The sequence below is a fragment of the Amphiura filiformis genome, chromosome 10 (assembly GCF_039555335.1).
Source record: "Amphiura filiformis chromosome 10, Afil_fr2py, whole genome shotgun sequence".
NCBI lineage: Eukaryota > Metazoa > Echinodermata > Ophiuroidea > Amphilepidida > Amphiuridae > Amphiura > Amphiura filiformis.
Window position 1 is genome coordinate 54,053,005 of NC_092637.1, and position 19,507 is coordinate 54,072,511.

Below are 19,507 nucleotides of genomic sequence, written 5' to 3' on the forward strand. Positions count from 1 at the left end.
AAGGTTACAAGAGACTTCATCTTGATGGACAATAATGCAACTCCACATAGGGCTAGGATAACCAACCAGTTTCTGGTTCAAGAAGGCATGTATGTTACGGCCTGCCAAATCTCCAGACCTGAACCAGTTGGAGCATTTGTGGGGACATTTAAAGTACCAGGTAGACAAGAGGATCAAGCCAACAACAACTTTGATTTGATTGGACTGGTACAAATTCTGAGACGGGAATGGGCAGCAATAGACCAGGGACGCATCAGACGTCTTGTAAACAATGTGAGGCAGAGGTGCTTGGCAGTTTTTCAGGCAGAAGGAAGCCACACCCGATATTAACTGATATGAAAGTGAACATTACAACAACAGTTACAAGAGACATTTGTAAAAGCCATTAAATCACATGAGTTTAAAACTGAAAAATACGACAATGTGTGTAATGGTATATGAGTGTTTTTGTATTGTTGTAAGTGCAACTTTCAATTCTGGACCTCACTGAATTAAATTGACCGGTGTTTTATTGTTTTCTGGGCTATCGTATCAAATGAGGTGTCAAAATGCGCAGAAATAAATGCTGCTTCCAACACGTTTTACAGATTTGTAATACAATAGCCCGATTTTGAATAATGGCTATTTAAGGGGAGTTAGTTACTTTTTTTGAGATGTTTATATCATATCTAGCCTTCTTGTAGCCAACCATGTCATCTCTTCTATTGCGCACAGAACAAACAGGACCAATCATGAGAGTACTCATTTTTCTCGCCGTAGTGGTTGTAGCCATGGGAGCTAGGTTCCAGAAAGCAGATGAGAGGGTTCCAGGATCCTACATCATCCGTCTTCAGGTAAAATATGCTGCATAGAATTATGATATTCGTATGTGATGATGACAAATTTCAACTTAAAAAATAAGGTTTTATTAATGTTGTAATATACTAAAGTTAAAGAGGCGTGGTCCGATTTGTCATGTTCTGATATCTATCTTATCTATATGTTTCCAAATATTGAGTTGTATTGCTCAAGATGTTTTGATATGGGAAGCAAAAAGGTGTATAAAATGTCTCATAGGATAGTCACATAATTCCGGAAGTTCGGACGTGGTTACTACAAATCACTACGTTTTTGGTCACACCATTTAAACGAAAAATATTGCGCGGCGTTAAATTTCACTGGAGTAATTTAATGAGAAAAATATGAGCTTTCTTCTTGTTCTAAATTCTCAGTTTTGATGAAGACTTTTAATTACCTATAAACTTGTACTCCCCCTTTTCATGTTCATGTCGGGTCGGTACGTAGAACAGGGTTTTTTTTGTCGCCTTTACGATTATTACCTTAAATAAGGCCAACAAAAGTACAAACAAGATATTTTACGCGGCTTTGCTTCTCAATGAGATTGAAATAAAAATAAAATAAAATAAATTAGAAGAATTGTGTAACGTCAAAACTACTTTAATTTGTTCGCTTACCGTGAGCGCCTTCATAGAACCAACTGTACCTGGTTGGCGATCAAATTTAAGTAGTGATGAAGTTTAAAAAAAACCCTACTAATGTAGTGTATACCACTGCGTATGAGTATTCAATTTTATACAAATAAATTGATTTTTTTTATCTCCAATGCAGGAAGGTGTGAATCAAGACAAGTTTGTTTCTTCGGTGGGATTCTCTAAGCTGGATGCAGTCGTAAAATACAAATACAGTTCCATCAATGGCCTAGCCTTGAATATCCCCGACTTCCTTGTTGACAGGGTAAGAGCAAAACGATGCAGGAACTTGAATCTCGATCTACTCACCTAAATCTTTATCACGTAATGAATACGGAGTAAATCGCAAATATGTAGGGCAGTAGATCGGGAACTTGGTTATTACAGTGCGTGTGCAGGAACCTCATTCCCGATCCACTCCCATAAATATTTATCACGTAATGAATACGGAAAATATCGTAAATATGTAGGGCGCTAGATCGGGTTCGAGGTTATTGCAAAACAGATAAACCTACTGTCTTTTTTAATTTTAAGAAGATGTTACACCAGCAAACGTTTTTTTGAAATGTTATACACATGGTAACAATTAAATGTCAGGTCGGATTATATAAAGGTCATGAAAACATTTTTATATATAAAAATCACTACATCAATATTTTAAAAATAATGTCAAAATGTTGTTGCATAATTGGCAAACGTTTTTGCAAAATATTTAACCCTGAGGTCCTGGGTTCGATTTTTCTGATTATCTCCTTTATTATTTGCGACTGCGAACCTGGTTTAAATTATGTTCATTTATATAATTCCCGTCGATCATGCCACTGTTTTTCCAAGCAACATTTAATTACATTGTGTTAAAATGTTTAATATCAATTTTTCCAAAATGTTTTTAAAATGTTATGAAAACGTTGTATACCCTTTATATCGTCGGCCGCATCACAAAGTGACGTATTCGACATTTTTAACATTTTTGAGAAAATTGGCATATTAGTTTGTTATGTTCTACTCTATATATTCACCAAAAACCATGCCTCAAAGTGGCTTAATTAGCACGATATTAACTAATTTAATTATGTCGTATTTGAAAACCCTTCAAATGTCTGTATTACGTAACGACGTATTTGGCGATCGATCACCTATACTGCGCAAGCCCAGTATGTCGTATCTGTAATTTAAAGAATTGCCGTTTCACATAGTGACGTATTTGCGGGACTTTTTCACATAGTAACATATTTGCACGACATACTTTATTTAATATTGATTTGTTTGCAGAATAAGTTATGCTCTGAGAGTTAAAAGTGAATTACATTGCAAATATGGTATATTTGCATTACTCTTAACCAGGTTTTAATTGCTAATAATGTTTTAATCAAGATCATGCAGCAAATAGAAATTTCGAATTCGATTTTCTCGAAATCCGTATTTTGCAAATACATCAGTATGTGATACGGCCGATGATATAACCCGACATTTAAACGTTTTCTGTAAAACGTTTTGTGTTTGCTGGATGTGTTATCGATGATGTAAGCTGAAATATTTTCGTCACAGAAATCTATGTAGCGTTATATACTTCATGTTTATACAAATTCATCAATATGCATAAGATACCTCATCAACATTGACATCCGTCTTTGATTCTAAAGCTGCTTGCCCTTGATGGTGTCGAGTACGTTGAAGAAGATGGTATTGCCTACACCCAGCAAGTCGCCTCTTGGGGTCTTGACCGTGTTGATCAACGAAATCTCCCTCTTGACAACAGCTATAATCCAACACGTAAGTAAGAAAAGCAAATAATATAATAAAGGCACAGAGACGTGAGAAGACAACTTAATTAAAGCAAACACATTGCCAGTGTGCAAAGTTTCCATTCCCATTCAATAAACATTCGACTGGTTCCCAAATCACCATAGAAGTTGTGATGTAACAGGATTAATAACAAAAGTGATAGGTGGAAACAAATTTTGAATGTATTGCCCTGTACTATAAGTATTCTACACTCATCCCCTGCCATGTCTATGCACGTGTGCACTCATATGTGATGCGATCAAGCAAAATCAGTCGGAACTCGTTAAATATTAAATTTTCAGTTTCTTATTAGATATTAAAAGTCATTTACAAAGCTGCATTTTGCAGAAAACCCCGTTGAAATTGGACAATCAGTTCCAAAGATATGAGAAATTAAAGAGTTTCCAAAACAAGAGAAAACAAAAGGAAATACTTCCTTTGTTTAGTTATATCTCAAAATCGATATTCCCGAGCCCACCAAGTGATCAGTAGATGTGCTACAATGCTAAGAGATAGGAATTTTTCAGACAAATATCATCAAAATTGCTGAAAATGCATAAGGCAAGTTTTAAAATTACACTTTGGGGGAGTCTGCCTTTTTAGTATGTTTTCAAGAACTAAATTTAAAAACTTTTTAACGACGGAAAAAAGTTATCAACGGAAACTCTTACAATAATACTACAAAGTTGGAAACAAATAAAAAAAATTGCTAGAACATTTGGACATGCATCCCGCGTTTCCAATTGAAATACACATGAAGACCACCCGCTATGCCAAAGGTCACTTTTCCAGACATCCTGTCTAGAAGCTGTAATGTCAGCGCCCATCTGGTCACGTGGGCATTAAATTAAGTGCCTTTATTTAAATACCCTAAGACGACTATTCTAGTGCAGAGCAATATATTCAATAATTGTTTTCACCTATCGCTATGGTAATTAATCGTTTTACATCGCTACTTCTACAGCGATTAGTGACATTACTCCGAATCTGGTCAACAATGCAGGCACAAACTTGTGAATGTGTCGACAAAAACTTGATATCATCAACGAGAGCTCTTCTATTGACATTAAACATGTCATGACAGTGATAGCCTCCTACCCCACCACCTCTTGAAAATTGGCAATCTATTCACCTCGTTTCATTTATACTGGTATAGGCCACATTTGAGCAAAAACAAATAGATTTTATGACAGCATCTCCAACATGTTTAGGCACGTGTTTGCATTCACAATATTAACATAAAATGAAAGGTGGTTTATGTACGCACATTTTGATACCCATGTCGCCCAATTTTGTTAAATATTATAACAACAAAGCAGAAATGGCGGTTTTTATATCCTTGCGTTGTATATCCATTGATCATTATAAGTGCAACATATAAATTCGGTTTTTTGTTTCTTTAAAAATACTGCTGTGTTGTTAATTTTGAACGAAATTGTGCGACCGGTATCAAAATACGCATACATAAACCACCTCTATAACTATGTTAAAATATTGTGAATACGATTTTGTTCTGAAACTATCATGGCGGTAGGCGCATATGTAATGCCTGCGTGATGTTCTTGTGAAGTCTTTAGTTTGGACAAGTTAGTGTACAATGCCGTTGCTGCAAATCGCAAACTCTCAAGCTACAATTATACTAATTCCAACGTACGTTATTTTTCTCATAACGTCCATATAGATGGCGGCAACGGAGTAACTGTATACATCATTGATACTGGTCTCCGTCATTCCCATGTAGACTTCGGCGGTCGTGCAGCTTACCACTGGGATTATCAATCAGGTGTAAGTATTGACAGTAAAACAGTAAGGAAAATCCCGCGCGAGTTTTGTGATTAAAGCCGTAATATATGCTTTCGGTCAAATATTAATTTTGTTATTCTTTGCCAAAAAATGTAACGTAATATTAGTAACAACTGTCAAGCAGGTTTTCTGATCATTTTAAGAACAGAACAAAATTTGATAACAAAATGCACCCTGCTCAGAAAAGAGTTAAAGGTCATACAGGGGTCAAATTCAAAAATGATCTTGTTAAAATCACAACAAAGTCAGTATTCCTTAGCCAGTTTCTGTCAAAGCTAACATATATACTTCTGCGGTTGAGCCACATGCAGCCTGGGCCCGAGATTACACCAGGTATTCATCTACCGTAGTCACTATTCAAACAGGTTTGGTTTGACATATTTGCGACTTTACGTTTCTCGTGTTAAAATCAAAAAAGGTCAAAGGTTGCATTTTGGGCTCAACTGGGCCAAAGCAAGGTCAAACTATTCCCATCCATACTTACTCCATTCAAATGCCTGTAATTAATACCCACCTCTATACGGTTCGATAGATGATGGATGAAAAGTTTTTACACCAAAAAGCTATACTAAGATCACAGACCCTATGGGGTCTGTATTAAAATCGACAGGCTCAAATTTACTTTTGGCTAACCCCTCTACACGGCAACATAATTTACCACTAGCTCTTCGGATCGAAGTGTCACACCCCCACCCCAACATAAGTTTTTTCAAGAATCCATTCGGATTTTCATATCCATTCGGCCCTGTGGTAAATCCCTGATCAGGAGTCTGCCCTTAAAGCTCTGACTGGAGATTGTGGCTTGTGGTCTACATAGCAGCCTGTGGTCTACCCTAGTCTAACCAACAAGACTCATCAGTCAGTCAATTAATTAATCAGAAATAATTGAAAATCGTTTGTACTTTCATACTTATTTACTACAGAATGGAGGCGAAGATTGCAACGGACACGGAACTCACTGCGGTGGTAGTACCAGTGGAATGAGCTATGGTATTGCATCCGATACTCAGGTTCGAAGTGTTCGTGTACTCAGCTGTTTTGGATCTGGTTCCTGGACTAATGTTATTGCTGGTATGTACTCTCATCCCTATACACGGCTTAGGTCAGAAAAAAATCTTTGATTGCCCATAGATCCCTTCCAAAGGGTATAGGGTCGGTCGGATTTTTCCCGTCATGGCGGGGTTAACAATAAAACTACGAAGGGGGGGAGGTTGGAGGTTGTACCCTAAGATTTTTTATCCGTCATAAAAAAAATGCACGCGTTTACGCCCAAACGACCTAAGCTAATCGTAGATACATCCTTTGCGCTCATTTTGGTGATAAAAATTTCAACCCAGCACCTTAGCCGTGGGTAGGACCGGTCATCAAATGTGAAATTATTTCAAGAGCTACTGACTTCTTACTTGTTAGGAGCTATACATTAGTACCAAATACAACGGTATATGATGTTTATAATTGAAAATTAGGGGGGTCGCAACACCCCCCTCTTTGTAGTTCGTGTTACAAAATATGGCTCAGTAGTCCCAGGGTTAACCCTGAATTGACACTTAATTTAGGTGTAATTTATCTTGGATCCAATCTCTGCTATAAAAAGTTTGCTATATCTTTATAAATATAATAATTCATTGTTCTAGATTTGGGTTTTAGCGTTTCATATTTGAAAGGACTAATGTTTAATTGTAATATTTCGAAACCACAAACCAAAACTGGGTGCTATAATGTACGAGATTGGGCTACAAGTATGCATTTTACCAAGTTGGCAAAAGGAAATGGCTTCATTTTGCATAATGCATGACTTTCTTGTGATGACCTTCAAAATGTGGTTATTTTCAGAAAAAGGATGAGGTTGTTCAAGAGTTTAGGTAGATATGAAATGTGTTGGATAAGTTTTTTGTTTATGGATGAAATTTGCTATAATCAACGAAATCTGACGTATTTCTCATATTCGGTCCAGATTGACACTCAACATACTAGTATTCAAATTGGTTAAATTTTGACCAAAATAGGATATTTTCTTTTGAGTTAACACTTGTCCAATTGTGTTTCCCATATTTACCAAGTGACAATGAATTCCCAGTGACCAAAGTTCACTACATATATAGTTAGTTATACCACATTATTTTATGTCCATCCAAGTACCTGAGTTTTTTGGTACATGTATTATACTCTGAAACAGATTTTATAATAAGAAAGTAATCTAGTGCACATAGTTTCATTCACAGCCAAATCCTGTCGTGTATGTTTGCGATTGGGCCCCATGCAGGTTGGGCCGTACTGTTCAAAGTATATGTATTGTAAACCGATAATACTCTGTGATTATTTAAAATGCTATAAATGAAATAATTAATATATTAAACATACAGGACCTATAATATTTGACATTAAACTCTACTTTAGCACACTGCCAACTCAAAAACTTAGTTCCTGTTATCTACCCAGTAATTTTTGCTTATCTTAATTGGAACCCTAATAATTATTGGGCTAAGGCTATATCTGCATGGTATAATTGAATAGGCCTATGATAGTGATGTTGATTTGAAAGCTTGTATTTCAAAGAGTTTCTTGCTGGCGAGTTATATAAGCAAGAGTCAGGATGTTGGTATCATTATGCCTCAAATCACTAATTTATTGAAAGATCATTGCAGAGTAGATTAGATACGAAAATGGAAAGTTAGAACAAATTACTACACCTACTCTGTGAACTGTGTCTTTTTAAAGACGCTTCTTGTTTCAGTTCTAGCTATTTAATTAAAAAAACGGTAGTCTACTAAATGGTAAAAGACAGAAAAGGCAAACAGACAGAAGTTTATAGTTATGAATTAGAGAGTTGACAGGAAGTTGTAAGAGTTTAAATTGTTGACATGATGGGTGTAAGCGCGAAATGTTGAAGGTCAGGTCAAAGTCATCCGAGGTGAATTAAGTATAGATTGTCAGATTGTCGATCACTGACAATTCTGCGCCAAAATTGGTCAACTGAGGTCGACTGTTGGATTGTCAGAATGTTCAAAGTCGTGTCATAAAACGTAATCACAATTAAGCATCAAAACCATCAAGGTCATATCAAAGTTAACAGTTACTCATAATAGATATTTGGATTGTCATGGATTGGTTATGATCACCTTGGGTAGCAAACATTCTTAAGGTCGTCTGAATATAGAGTGTTGGATTGTTACGAAATGTGATTTCCATCGATCCCTTTGTTACAAGTATGAATTACATGTAGACCTATATAGCACACATTTTTCAATTTAGCTTTCAACATGAAAATTCTTGAGAATTTCCTTGTATGTCATTGGTTGTAACGATATTTCCCACCCGGTTAATTGTGCATGTGCCACACACAAAAATTACTAGCATTCCAAGTACTTGTCAATGTAAAATTATGAAACATGAACTTCAGCCATGGCGTTGTCTTTTTTAAAGACATTTCTTGTTTTAATTAAAAACTTTTTTAAAGGTCATATCCAAACCATGTTTGCCTAATTAGGGATCGTTCACAAACACTTGTAATGAGGGGGGGGCGATGCAAGAAGAAAAATGCTCATTTTGGACCTACAATTATTTTCAGCCCCCCCCCCTTTTGGCCATGAAAAATGTACTTCAATCCCATAGAAAATGTGTAACTCATGTTCTACGTGAAAATTATGGTGATTTTGTTACCTTAGCCTAGTCTTGTTTAGGAGACTGGGAAGTACAAAATTGAAAATGTACCGACAGTATGACCGACTTAAAGTGCAGACACGTTTGTAGGAAATTGTTGCCTCCGAATAATTTCAACCGGTTCGGAAAGCTCGCAAGCCAACAGACAATAATATGCACCTCTTATGCAAGCCAATCCTAGTATAGAAACTTCTGGAGGATGAAAGTAAATGTGGCATTGGCAATGTCGTATCACTTGGTCACAAACAATGTTCATATTCGGACATTTAATAATTATAACGCATGGGCCTGTTTGTTAACGTTTCCAACGGATAGTCTTTGGCTAATCTAAGACCACCATTGGCCATGCGCTTTAAACTCAGGAAGATGTTTTACGGTAATGATGCGCAGATATCTCACAAGTTATCCTCATATGATCTAGATTAAATATAGAATGTTTTGTAACCTGTAGGTATATTCAGTATTCGGGAATTGCGGATAATTTAATCAAATTTTGTTTAGCTTCCAGTATTACAACCCGTGAAGTGCCAGTATTATGACCTATCCATTCTAAACCTTTAAAATTTCCCCAATGAACTCTCACCCTCTTCAATATGGCGCCTATACTCCCTATTCCAGAAAATCGCCAGTTAGAACATACCAAAGGATTAGGATTTGGCTATATTACATTTGGCAAATCAGGACAATATTATTTAATCAAAAAACAAATAAAAAACAAACAAACAACAACAAGGAAAAAAACGAAAAAAACACAAAACAACCCCCCCCCAAAAAAAACCCAAAAAAACCAACAACAAACAAACAAACAAAAACAAACAAACCAACAACAAAAAAGCTAGTGCTTTATTTTTCTGGAATAGGGAGTAGACCTGGGATTCATATTATGTAATCGTGACGTAATTTCACTCACCCTTCCCATAATTCAATGAACCTCTCTGGAAACCCGTTTTGTGTTCATACGGACACAACTTGCCTTATATCCGTATGAAAAAAAAAAGAATGGATATTCATATACTTGTAGGTTTCTATTTACATGATATACTATAAAATGAACAAGAATGCAGTTGTGCTTGATCATAAATTATTACACAAGCAACTACATGTAGGCCTACCTGATATGAAATCACTATACACTTATCTGTTAAGATTCACCAGTGGCGGTTAATGTCAACAAATCTTGTGCTTCCCCGTCCCTCACCCTGTAAATAATAAGACAGCTATGCTGCAAACTAGACTATTAAAAGTTATTTGAAACAGTCTATCATGTATACGTCATTTCTTCTCAGTTATGCAAGTGCCTCAACTCACTGCCCCCGGATATTGGGGGGTATTTGACCGAAATAGCTATCAGCCCCTACCCAGAGGGTAAGATGTTAATTATTAGTAGGTTATTCAATTTGAATTCCATACACCCCCTATGGAAGACGTAACCCTAATCTTCCACACAGGGAGTATACATTTCAAATGAGGTTACTTAAATTAGCGGCTCCATTTGAAATGTCACAACTATATAATAGGCCTAATAGCTCAATTACAATATTCACTAATTTGGAACACGTGACCTATTCGATATTAACATTCACATTAACTCTATTCTATTCTATTCTATTAACTCCAACATTTTAGGAGTTGACTCAGTCGCCGATGCTAGTGGAATGAGAGTTGGATCCATGTCTCTCGGTGGAGGTGCCACACAGTCTCTTGATGATGCCGTTGCGGCCGCTGTTGCTGCAGGAGCTGTTATGTCAGTAGCAGGTGGAAACTCCAACGCCAATGCTTGCAACTACTCACCAGCACGTGAACCATCGGTGAGGGCTCACCTTTTTCTTTTTTCCTCGGGCTTTTTGGCTGTCAATTGGCTGCCTTTTTCATGTCTGAAAGGTAGCCAATTGGCTGCCTTTTGTCTTACATCTGAAAAGGTAGCCAATTGGCTACGTTTTTGATGTTTGAAATTAAGCAATTGGCTGTCCATAATTTTGCTCGATTTCATTTCAACCAACTACACTGAAATTGTTGGCAATGATGTCAAAATTGTTTGTTTATCATACTTCATTGATAATTATATTTATAATACTCAATCTGAGATTTATTCAAAAGACTTTATTCGAAAGGTTTATTCAAAAGACTAGGTTACGTCTGACGTCCCAGCAAACACAAACGTTTTCAACATCATTCGCAAAAGGTTATAAACGATTGTCAGAAAACGTTTAAATGTCGGGTTATATAAAGGGTATATAAAGGGTATAAAACGTCTTCATAACTTTGAAACACGTCTTATGATAAACTACCGCAAATATGTTAACATAATGTTATTTAAGTGTTAACATAATATTTGGCAAACAATGTTTTCAAAAAGTGTTTACAATAACATTTTAGTGTGTTTTCAATAACATTTTAGTGTGTTTTCATACAAAACGTTTTTAAACATTTTCATGACCTTCATATAATCCGACATTTAATGTTATTTAAACGTTTTTACCTAAACCAAAACCCAAAATATAACTTATTTAAAATGTTTTAAAAACATTTTTGTGTTTGCTGTCAATTGACCTTTTTGTTAAATCCCATAAGCCTTTGCGAGTACACCTGAGATGTCGTCATTTGACGTCAGTACGCGTCAGACCGATGCGCACATCGTTTAGCGAACATCGTTAGTGTGCATTGCAAGTCGGCGTGACGTAAAATGACGAGTTCTCATGTGTATTCGCAAAGGCTTGTGGGATTTATAGTACTCTAAATCTTTCTTTTGAAATTATTCAGGCTATTACTGTAGGAGCAACTGATAGTGATGATACACGAGCATCATTCTCCAACTACGGGTCTTGCACCGATCTCTTCGCCCCTGGAGTCAGCATCACCAGTGCATGGCACACCAGTGACACGGCTAGCAATACAATCAGCGGAACTTCAATGGCTTGCCCACACGTCTCAGGTAAATTTTATTTCATTCGTCAATCGTTCATACTTCATAATTGACTTATTTATCTATTTATCTATGGTAGGGTGTTTTCTGTGTATAGGGGTGGATGGGGTGTGTGTGTGTGGGGGGGGGGGGTGAGTGGGCGCAACTAACGTTTCTTGCGTCATTTTAAGTTTGTAGAAATGAGGAATGAATCTAACACAAAGCATGATCAACTTGTAGTTCAAAAATAGGTGTCCATGTACAGTCGATGTTAAAATCATTCCAATACGGATTCGTTTGAGATTTAGCTAAAACTACCTTCAGCTCTGATTGAAGTTCTAAGAGAAGAAATATGAAAAGAATTCCCCATGTGCATCTTTTAAATTAGACGATAAAATATGTATAAGACAATATAGGGTAACATTGCACAATTTTGCGCGCTTCGCATGCACTAGCCAACCGAATATCAAACATCACTTTCATTTTTGGCTAAAATAGTTTGAAATTTACAGTTTTTCTCGCGCTTCCCGCGCAGTTGTCCCAGTAAAACCGGACCAAAATATGCTAGTCTCAATGTTATTGCTTCCTCCGTTTACTATAGAGCATGAAGTCACCCCTTCATTAGCACGGTTTGAGCCCAGGCCCGGATACAGGGGGTGCAATGATCGGAATCGCCCCACCCCTTCAGGGAAAACAAAGAGGAAAGAAAAAGACAGGGAGAAAAGCTCGGAAAAGAGAAAGGAGATAAAAGTAAAGGAAAGGGGAGAAAATTGAGAAGGGAAAGGGTAAAATTGCTCTTAACTGAGTCCATACCAAAAGGTCGAGACTAATTAACTGGAATTATATATGTTAATAATGATGTGGTCGGATAATAATCAATTCGTTGAGGATCATTGTCACGCCGCCCACCATTTACAAATCCTAATTAAAGTACAAATATCATATTTCATAATATCGTAAGCAACCCTTTGTACCGTCCTTACTACATAAGAAACATTTCTAACTGAAATCGGAAGTCCCGGGTTTAACTAAAAAAATTCCAACCACTGATTGCTTTTTTCAAAGTCTTCTATCACCCATTTACTTAACCCATTAAGACAAATCAGTTCATTTCTATTGCCTGATTTAAGGTTTTTTGCTGGGAGAGGGGGGGTCTTGGATTCTGGCTCGATCCGTTTTTCTAGTCCTCTTCTAGTCCCGTTAGGATATAAAATTCACCACTCATCGTCTTCAAAGGGGTATCAATTAATGTTCTGATTTCATGCCCACGTCAATTATCTTTTGGAATTTTTGATAAAAAGATAAAATCAAAATGACTTCTTGACTTCCGTATTTGTACACTTGATCATTATTGGGAACACTTTCACCGAAAATCACTGCGAAAACTAGTCCCGTTAGGGGTATGTTTTTATAGAAATCTGGTCCCACTAGTATACGAGGGACGGTCAATAATATCCCGCAACTATTATTTATCTCCGCTCATGCATGACATTGATGACTGTTACTTACGATAAATACAAGTTTGTACCTTTGTCTTTCAAAACACACTACAATTAGTGTTAACACACTACAATTAGTATTATAGTACCTTTACTTACGTAATCTCATTTCCATACATTCATTGCTATATGTATGAATACAAAAGCCACCCAAGTCCATACTTTGGCCAAATTGAGTTAAGCATGGGAAATTGTTGCTATACATAGGCCTGTCATATGTATGAAAGAACAACACAAATTCATCCTCCGTGTCTATTGGGCATGTGAAAAATAGCATGTATGAAAGAATCATCCAATTCCATGATTTGAGGCTTGTAACACATTGATTGAAATCCAGTATGTATAAAAGTCCACTTGTAACACATTCATTGCTAGAGAGTGACTTTTGAAATAAAAATGGGTTTAATAAAGGAAAGTGTGTGGTTTATATTACATTGCAGAATGCTTATCAACATTATACATACCTGTGTGCTTTATTTTGTATTATCTTACTAGTGGTAATCTCATTCTAACATTGTAGTCTTTGTATATGATTCAAAAAACCACCCAAGTCCAAAATTTAAAATGAACCCCACGAAGTCCCTGAAATGCTAATCGTCATACTTAATACAGGTTAATCCACTCATTTGCACGTAAAACTTACCATATTGACCAGGTAAATCTAACTGAAGGAAATAAAATGATACACAGGTTTTTCTCTCAAAATCACTTCCCATGGACTTGGGTGGTTTTTGTATTCATGTATTCAATTGTCAACATTGGCGGGAAATTTGAATTGTAGTTGAGGAACGTGTAATAAAAAGAAGCAGTTTTTGGTATGAGGTAATCATGGTAATCTGAGTATATTCAATTGATAATTGTGAAAGAAGAAATGTATCCATCAACAGAGGAGAAAAGGGACCGTCTTTGAACTTCATCGAAAATAGATGACAAACAAAAATGGTGTGAAAAGAGAAGAGCATACAAGGTAGAAACAAGAATCAAAAATATCTCCAAAATGAAACAAAAACAAATATGATTATTGGTATGGTATGAAAGATCATAGTCTGGACAATAGAAATTGTTACAATTAAAATAGAAATATGTGCATGCGTTAATGATGTGTATGATTAAATGTACCAAAAATGTATGAAAAATATCTCCAAAATGAAACAAAAACAAATATGATTATTGGTATGGTATGAAAGATCATAGTCTGGACAATAGAAATTGTTACAATTAAAATAGAAATATGTGCATGCGTTAATGATGTGTATGATTAAATGTACCAAAAATGTATGAAAAAGAGAAAATTTCATCAAAAAAGGACTAAAAATATGACTTATACAAGGTTTGTGGAATAGTAGCAGTGTGAGTGAATTGCTATACTAAGTCTCATGGTGAACTTCTACTTCTACTTCTACGAAAATACTCGTTAACGCCTGCTCAGCAACTAAACGAGGGAAATTAAACAAATAACAAACCGTTCGAAATTCAAATTTCTTATTCAATCCAGAGCCTCTCCATGATGTGCTACATTGATTACACAAGCATGATTTTTTTTTAAAACAAGGGGATCATTAAGAAAGAAATGTTTGTGATTTCACCACTGGGACCTCTCTTTTTAATAATCAGTAGTTACCCATTCGAACCAGGTACCATTTGTTAAATTTTGTTCAATTAATCCTTGCTATCTCTTATTATGTAAAGAACAATGTGCGATAAAGCCTACTCAATATTGGAGATATTCAACATGATTCCTTATCTTTAATAAAATGGTATAGGTCCCCGGGGTATAGGTCTAAAAAGAGTATAGCATCAACCCGATGTAATCAGTCTACAAAGTTGCAAAACCGCGCCAGATTCCATGATTTTATTCTCGCGATATTTGGAATTATGTAACAATACATCAATATGGCGCGAGATTTTCTTGACTACTTTTAACCATAAATCAGGCACTGTCCATACGCTATTGTGTTTATGCTAATGTCATTACATAATCAAGTATTCAAAATCGCTAATGCATCTTTGTTTTGAAAGGCAAAGGTACAAACGTTTATTTATCGTAAGTAACAGTCATCAAAGTCATGCATGAGCGGAGATACACCATAGTTGCGGGAACTTATTGACCATCCCCGTATTTTACTTCAAACCAGTATCGAAAGGGGTCCCTCCAGGAAACCTCTACACGGGGGTTGGGGGGGTGACATGCACCTACTATGTGAATAAACAAATGGTTCTTTTAGCTTCCGTTTTGGACACCCATACACTAACAATATTTACAAGAATAGTGGGAGATGGTCAACGAATGGCTTCAATTGAGTTTTAGGTTGTTAAAATATTTACCCGGCACCGTACTTTAATTTACAAAAGTATTTCTGATTATATACAAAGCCACATACTTTGGAATGCATGTAAATTTGCATACGCAATATTAAATATTTTGCAACAGTATATGTGGTTTTACAAACAGCGATGGGTTTAATTGCCGTTGTATAATATACAGACAGTATGAATAATATGTAATTATAATAATGATAATTTCCAACATTTCAATAATCACAGGAGCAGCCGCCATCCTCCTTCAAACTGGTGTATCACCCGGTGCCGTCCATAACACCATTATATCTAATGCCACTCCAGGCGTAGTTGGCAACCCAGGAAGAGAGAGTCCAAACCTCCTTCTTTACGTCGGTTAAAAAAGAAATAGTAAGTAGACATGTATGTATTTACCTGTAAACAAAAGTAATAATAAATAAGTTATTCATCATCACACCACCACCACCAGGTCCACCACCACCGTTAACACTCACCACCACCGTTAACACTCACCACCACCACCGTTAACACTCACCCCACCAATAACAATCACCACCATTACCGATAACACTCACCACCTTGGGATGTGCCCTGAATAATTTGATTTAATTATTTGACTTTGTTTACAAGCTGTAAACAAATTGAATCAGAGTTATTAATATCATAGGGGATTTTCCCTATTACTCAATGTTCAGTGCATAGTTGCACCATCAGGGGAATCCCTGATAACAGATTGTGAAATGGACATAATTTTGGAAATTCCCCAGTAAATGTGACAGAATGGTCTACTAATAGATTGTGTGTATAAAAGGTGAAGATTTGGAGTTTGTTTTCACAGAATGTCATGGGAGAACGTAAAACCACATACATGACATGTGTGTGTTGGTCTTCGTGCTTCAAAAAAGAAGTACATTTTAACCAGTTTATATAGCCAATAATTGAGCTATTTTAATACAGCAACGAATAAGATTTATGAGTACGCAAATGTGTCCTCCTCATCAAAGGATTAAAGTTTTTCTGTCGACTTGCTGGAGTCTTGCTGGTATTTTAAAACAACACATATGTTAAATACAGCGGAGCAGTGTTAAAGAAGCCTGTTTCCTGGAGAAAGTGTGAAAGAAACCAATTTTGGAAAAAGCAGTGCAAGGAGATATATTTTTTTGGAGAAAGCAGCGCAAGAAGATAAGTGATTGGAGAAAGCAGCATCATTTCGTGTGAGGATTTTATTTGTAAGGATATTTATATGCAAGTGTACAATGGACTTTGCTGATTTTCGCAGGAAAAGTGAATAAGGATATTTACATCAGCCGTAACACTCACCTGCACAGGTCCACCACCACCATTAATACTCTTTTCTTATTCTCATTTAATTTCAGATTTGCGTATGAGAACCAGACGACGATAAAATATTGCAACAACCTAAAAACAACTTTAAATCTTTTCGGATTGTAAATGAATTCAGACTGTAATTATTTTACATGATTAAGGAGCGCTGTTAATAACGCTTTGTGTTTACCGTAATATCCCCAAATTCACCTGTTACATCCTATCAATTTTATTGTCATTCCTATAAGCTGAAAATATTTACGTAATATCAAACAAGGTGACCGGCATGGCACAGAATGAAAACAACTTAAAGCACGATAGATTACGAAATCGTAGATTGCATGTATACTATCCCTGCGTTTGTTTCTATGAAAACCAACATGTCTGCCATAATTATTCTCACTATGGGATCTAAAATATGCTCATCTGTCTGGACACAGTTCTTAACCCCAATATGGTTGCACACTTATAGAATGACCTTTACACACTAGGATACACACTCCTAGGATAATACATGTTTATCTATCAGGACACAGTTCTTTAACCTCAATATGGTTGTACGTTCACCAAGTTACCTTAATTTTGTCGGGGTACAAAAATGTATACTCTAAGGTCAAATTTTATCTATGATTTGTGAATGGATGTCATTGAACCCTGCCACTGATATAATGAGCCAATTTTGGCTCGTAGAGGGCGTGGTCGCTTTCCTGCCGCGGCAAGCAGAGGTCAAAAGTATTATACTATGTCAAGTCACTGACATCATTTCCTGCCACGGCAAGCAGAGGTCAAAAATATTATAGATTTTGAGTTACTGACATCATTTCTTACCGTGGTCAAAAGTATATAGATGTTGAGTCACTGACATCATTTTCCAGCGAGTTAGGAAGACTATCAATCAGATATTATGATCCAAATAAATTAAAACACATTGAAATCTAAATAAGTCTGTTTCCATCGATTTATTTCAAATTTAAAAGTTATTTTAATCCCCTCCATGCGGGTGTCAATTACAGACAACCAATTTCGAAGTTTGTGTATATATTCCCCATGACTAATATATTCACCCTGACTAAGATAATCACCCTGACTAATATATTCACCCTGACTAACATAATCACCCTGACTAATATATTCACCCTGACTAAGATAATCACCCTGACTAATATATTCACCCTGACTAAGATAATCACCCTGACTAATATATTCACCCTGACTAACATAATCACCCTGACTAATATATTCAGCCTGACTAACATAATCACCCTGACTAATATATTCACCCTGACTAACATAATCACCCTGACTAATATATTCACCCTGACTAACATGATCACCCATGACTAATATATTCACCCTGACTAACATAATCACCCTGACTAATATATTCAGCCTGACTAATAATTGTAATAGCCACAGAGGGAAATACCTTTACCAGTTCTTGACGTCTTGTTTAGGGTTAGAAGTCAAGAAAGATAAACAAGCACTGTTGCGTTTATTGATATCTGCTGCATGGGATATTTGCTAAAACAGATATAATTATATTCAAGAAATTGGGCAGAAGTCATGACCTCAATACACCAAAGTACAGTTAATTGTTTTTCATTTTTTGGTCAATGAAATTGAATTGAAATGTTTTGGCCATTCGTTGACTATTCATTTACCATAGCTACCCCTATTAGACTTTATGATACAATCCTCCCATCGAAAATACTCATACATTTGTCGGAAACACCGAAGCCAGACCAGAAACCACAGCCTCCAACACAGCACGGGAGAAGACCTATGGCCCAGCAACCATCGCCCAAACATCTGCACCGGGGGTCAGCCAAGCCACCATGGGCAAAAAGCAATCACACTCCAGGCCACCGGCACCACCTGTCGACCCCTAACATCACAGCCAATGCACCAGTACCGTGCCCTCGCAAACAAACAGAAATATGAACGTCGGGTCGGCAAAAGTCACGTTGACAACGAAATTATTATTTAAAGACCCATTCAATGATCCCAGCGCAAGTGTAAAAAAAATAAAATTGTTTATAAATTGCTTAAATCAATTTGGTATTTTTGAAATGAAACATTTGGCCAAAAACGAAGAAAACAGCAGTATTGACGTTGAAGCCCCATTCAAAATACATGCAGCTAATATATATGCTGTCAGTATATAAATTACAGATTCATGTAAAATGCTTTATGTTGTCTTAAATAGCAGGCTATATTAGTACATCTATGACAATGACAAAGGTACCAAAAGTTGAATTTCGATGATTTTTACGATCGTCCAGATGAGCAATTCACTGAATGGGCCTTTAAGGGCTCGGATAGCAAAGTTTGTACATTATTTTTTATATCATACAAACTTTATGGCAAATTATTAGAAATAGATTTGGCATTTAAAGGGGCATTTCGTGATCCACAGCCTCATCCCCCCACTTTTCCCAAATAAAGTTGAGATTTTTACACCACTGAATACCTCTGGCTACATAATGTTTATGTACCAAATATTTCTTGCAGATTAATTCGTTTAGCAAAAATATCGTTAAATTTGAATTTCGTTCTGGTGCACCAGAACGAAATTACAACACATTGTCTATGGAGCAGTGTAATACACATAATCATGCATCATGCAAACGCAAAATCGGAATCAACTGAAATTTTGGAAATAAGCTTTTTTCGTGGATATCTACTGAAAAATGTCATAAAAAGAGGATGCTAGGATCACGAAATCCTCCTTTAACAGTCCTCGAAGAAAAATTTATAAATCTAAT

At 36.3% G+C, this 19,507-nt stretch overlaps 1 protein-coding gene across 1 annotated transcript in view; it reads left to right on the forward strand.

Annotated features, from left to right (window-relative positions):
- The first annotated feature begins 689 nt into the window (after positions 1-689).
- The window catches only part of LOC140161970 (uncharacterized), a 38,490-nt gene continuing 19,672 nt past the window's right edge, over positions 690-19,507 (forward strand). Inside the window, exons 1-8 of the mRNA XM_072185262.1 lie at positions 690-833; positions 1,609-1,734; positions 3,113-3,242; positions 4,936-5,060; positions 5,981-6,128; positions 10,344-10,525; positions 11,478-11,649; positions 15,663-15,787. Coding sequence (XP_072041363.1) covers positions 690-833; positions 1,609-1,734; positions 3,113-3,242; positions 4,936-5,060; positions 5,981-6,128; positions 10,344-10,525; positions 11,478-11,649; positions 15,663-15,787 — 1,152 coding nt within the window. The remainder of the gene's footprint in view (positions 834-1,608; positions 1,735-3,112; positions 3,243-4,935; positions 5,061-5,980; positions 6,129-10,343; positions 10,526-11,477; positions 11,650-15,662; positions 15,788-19,507) is intronic.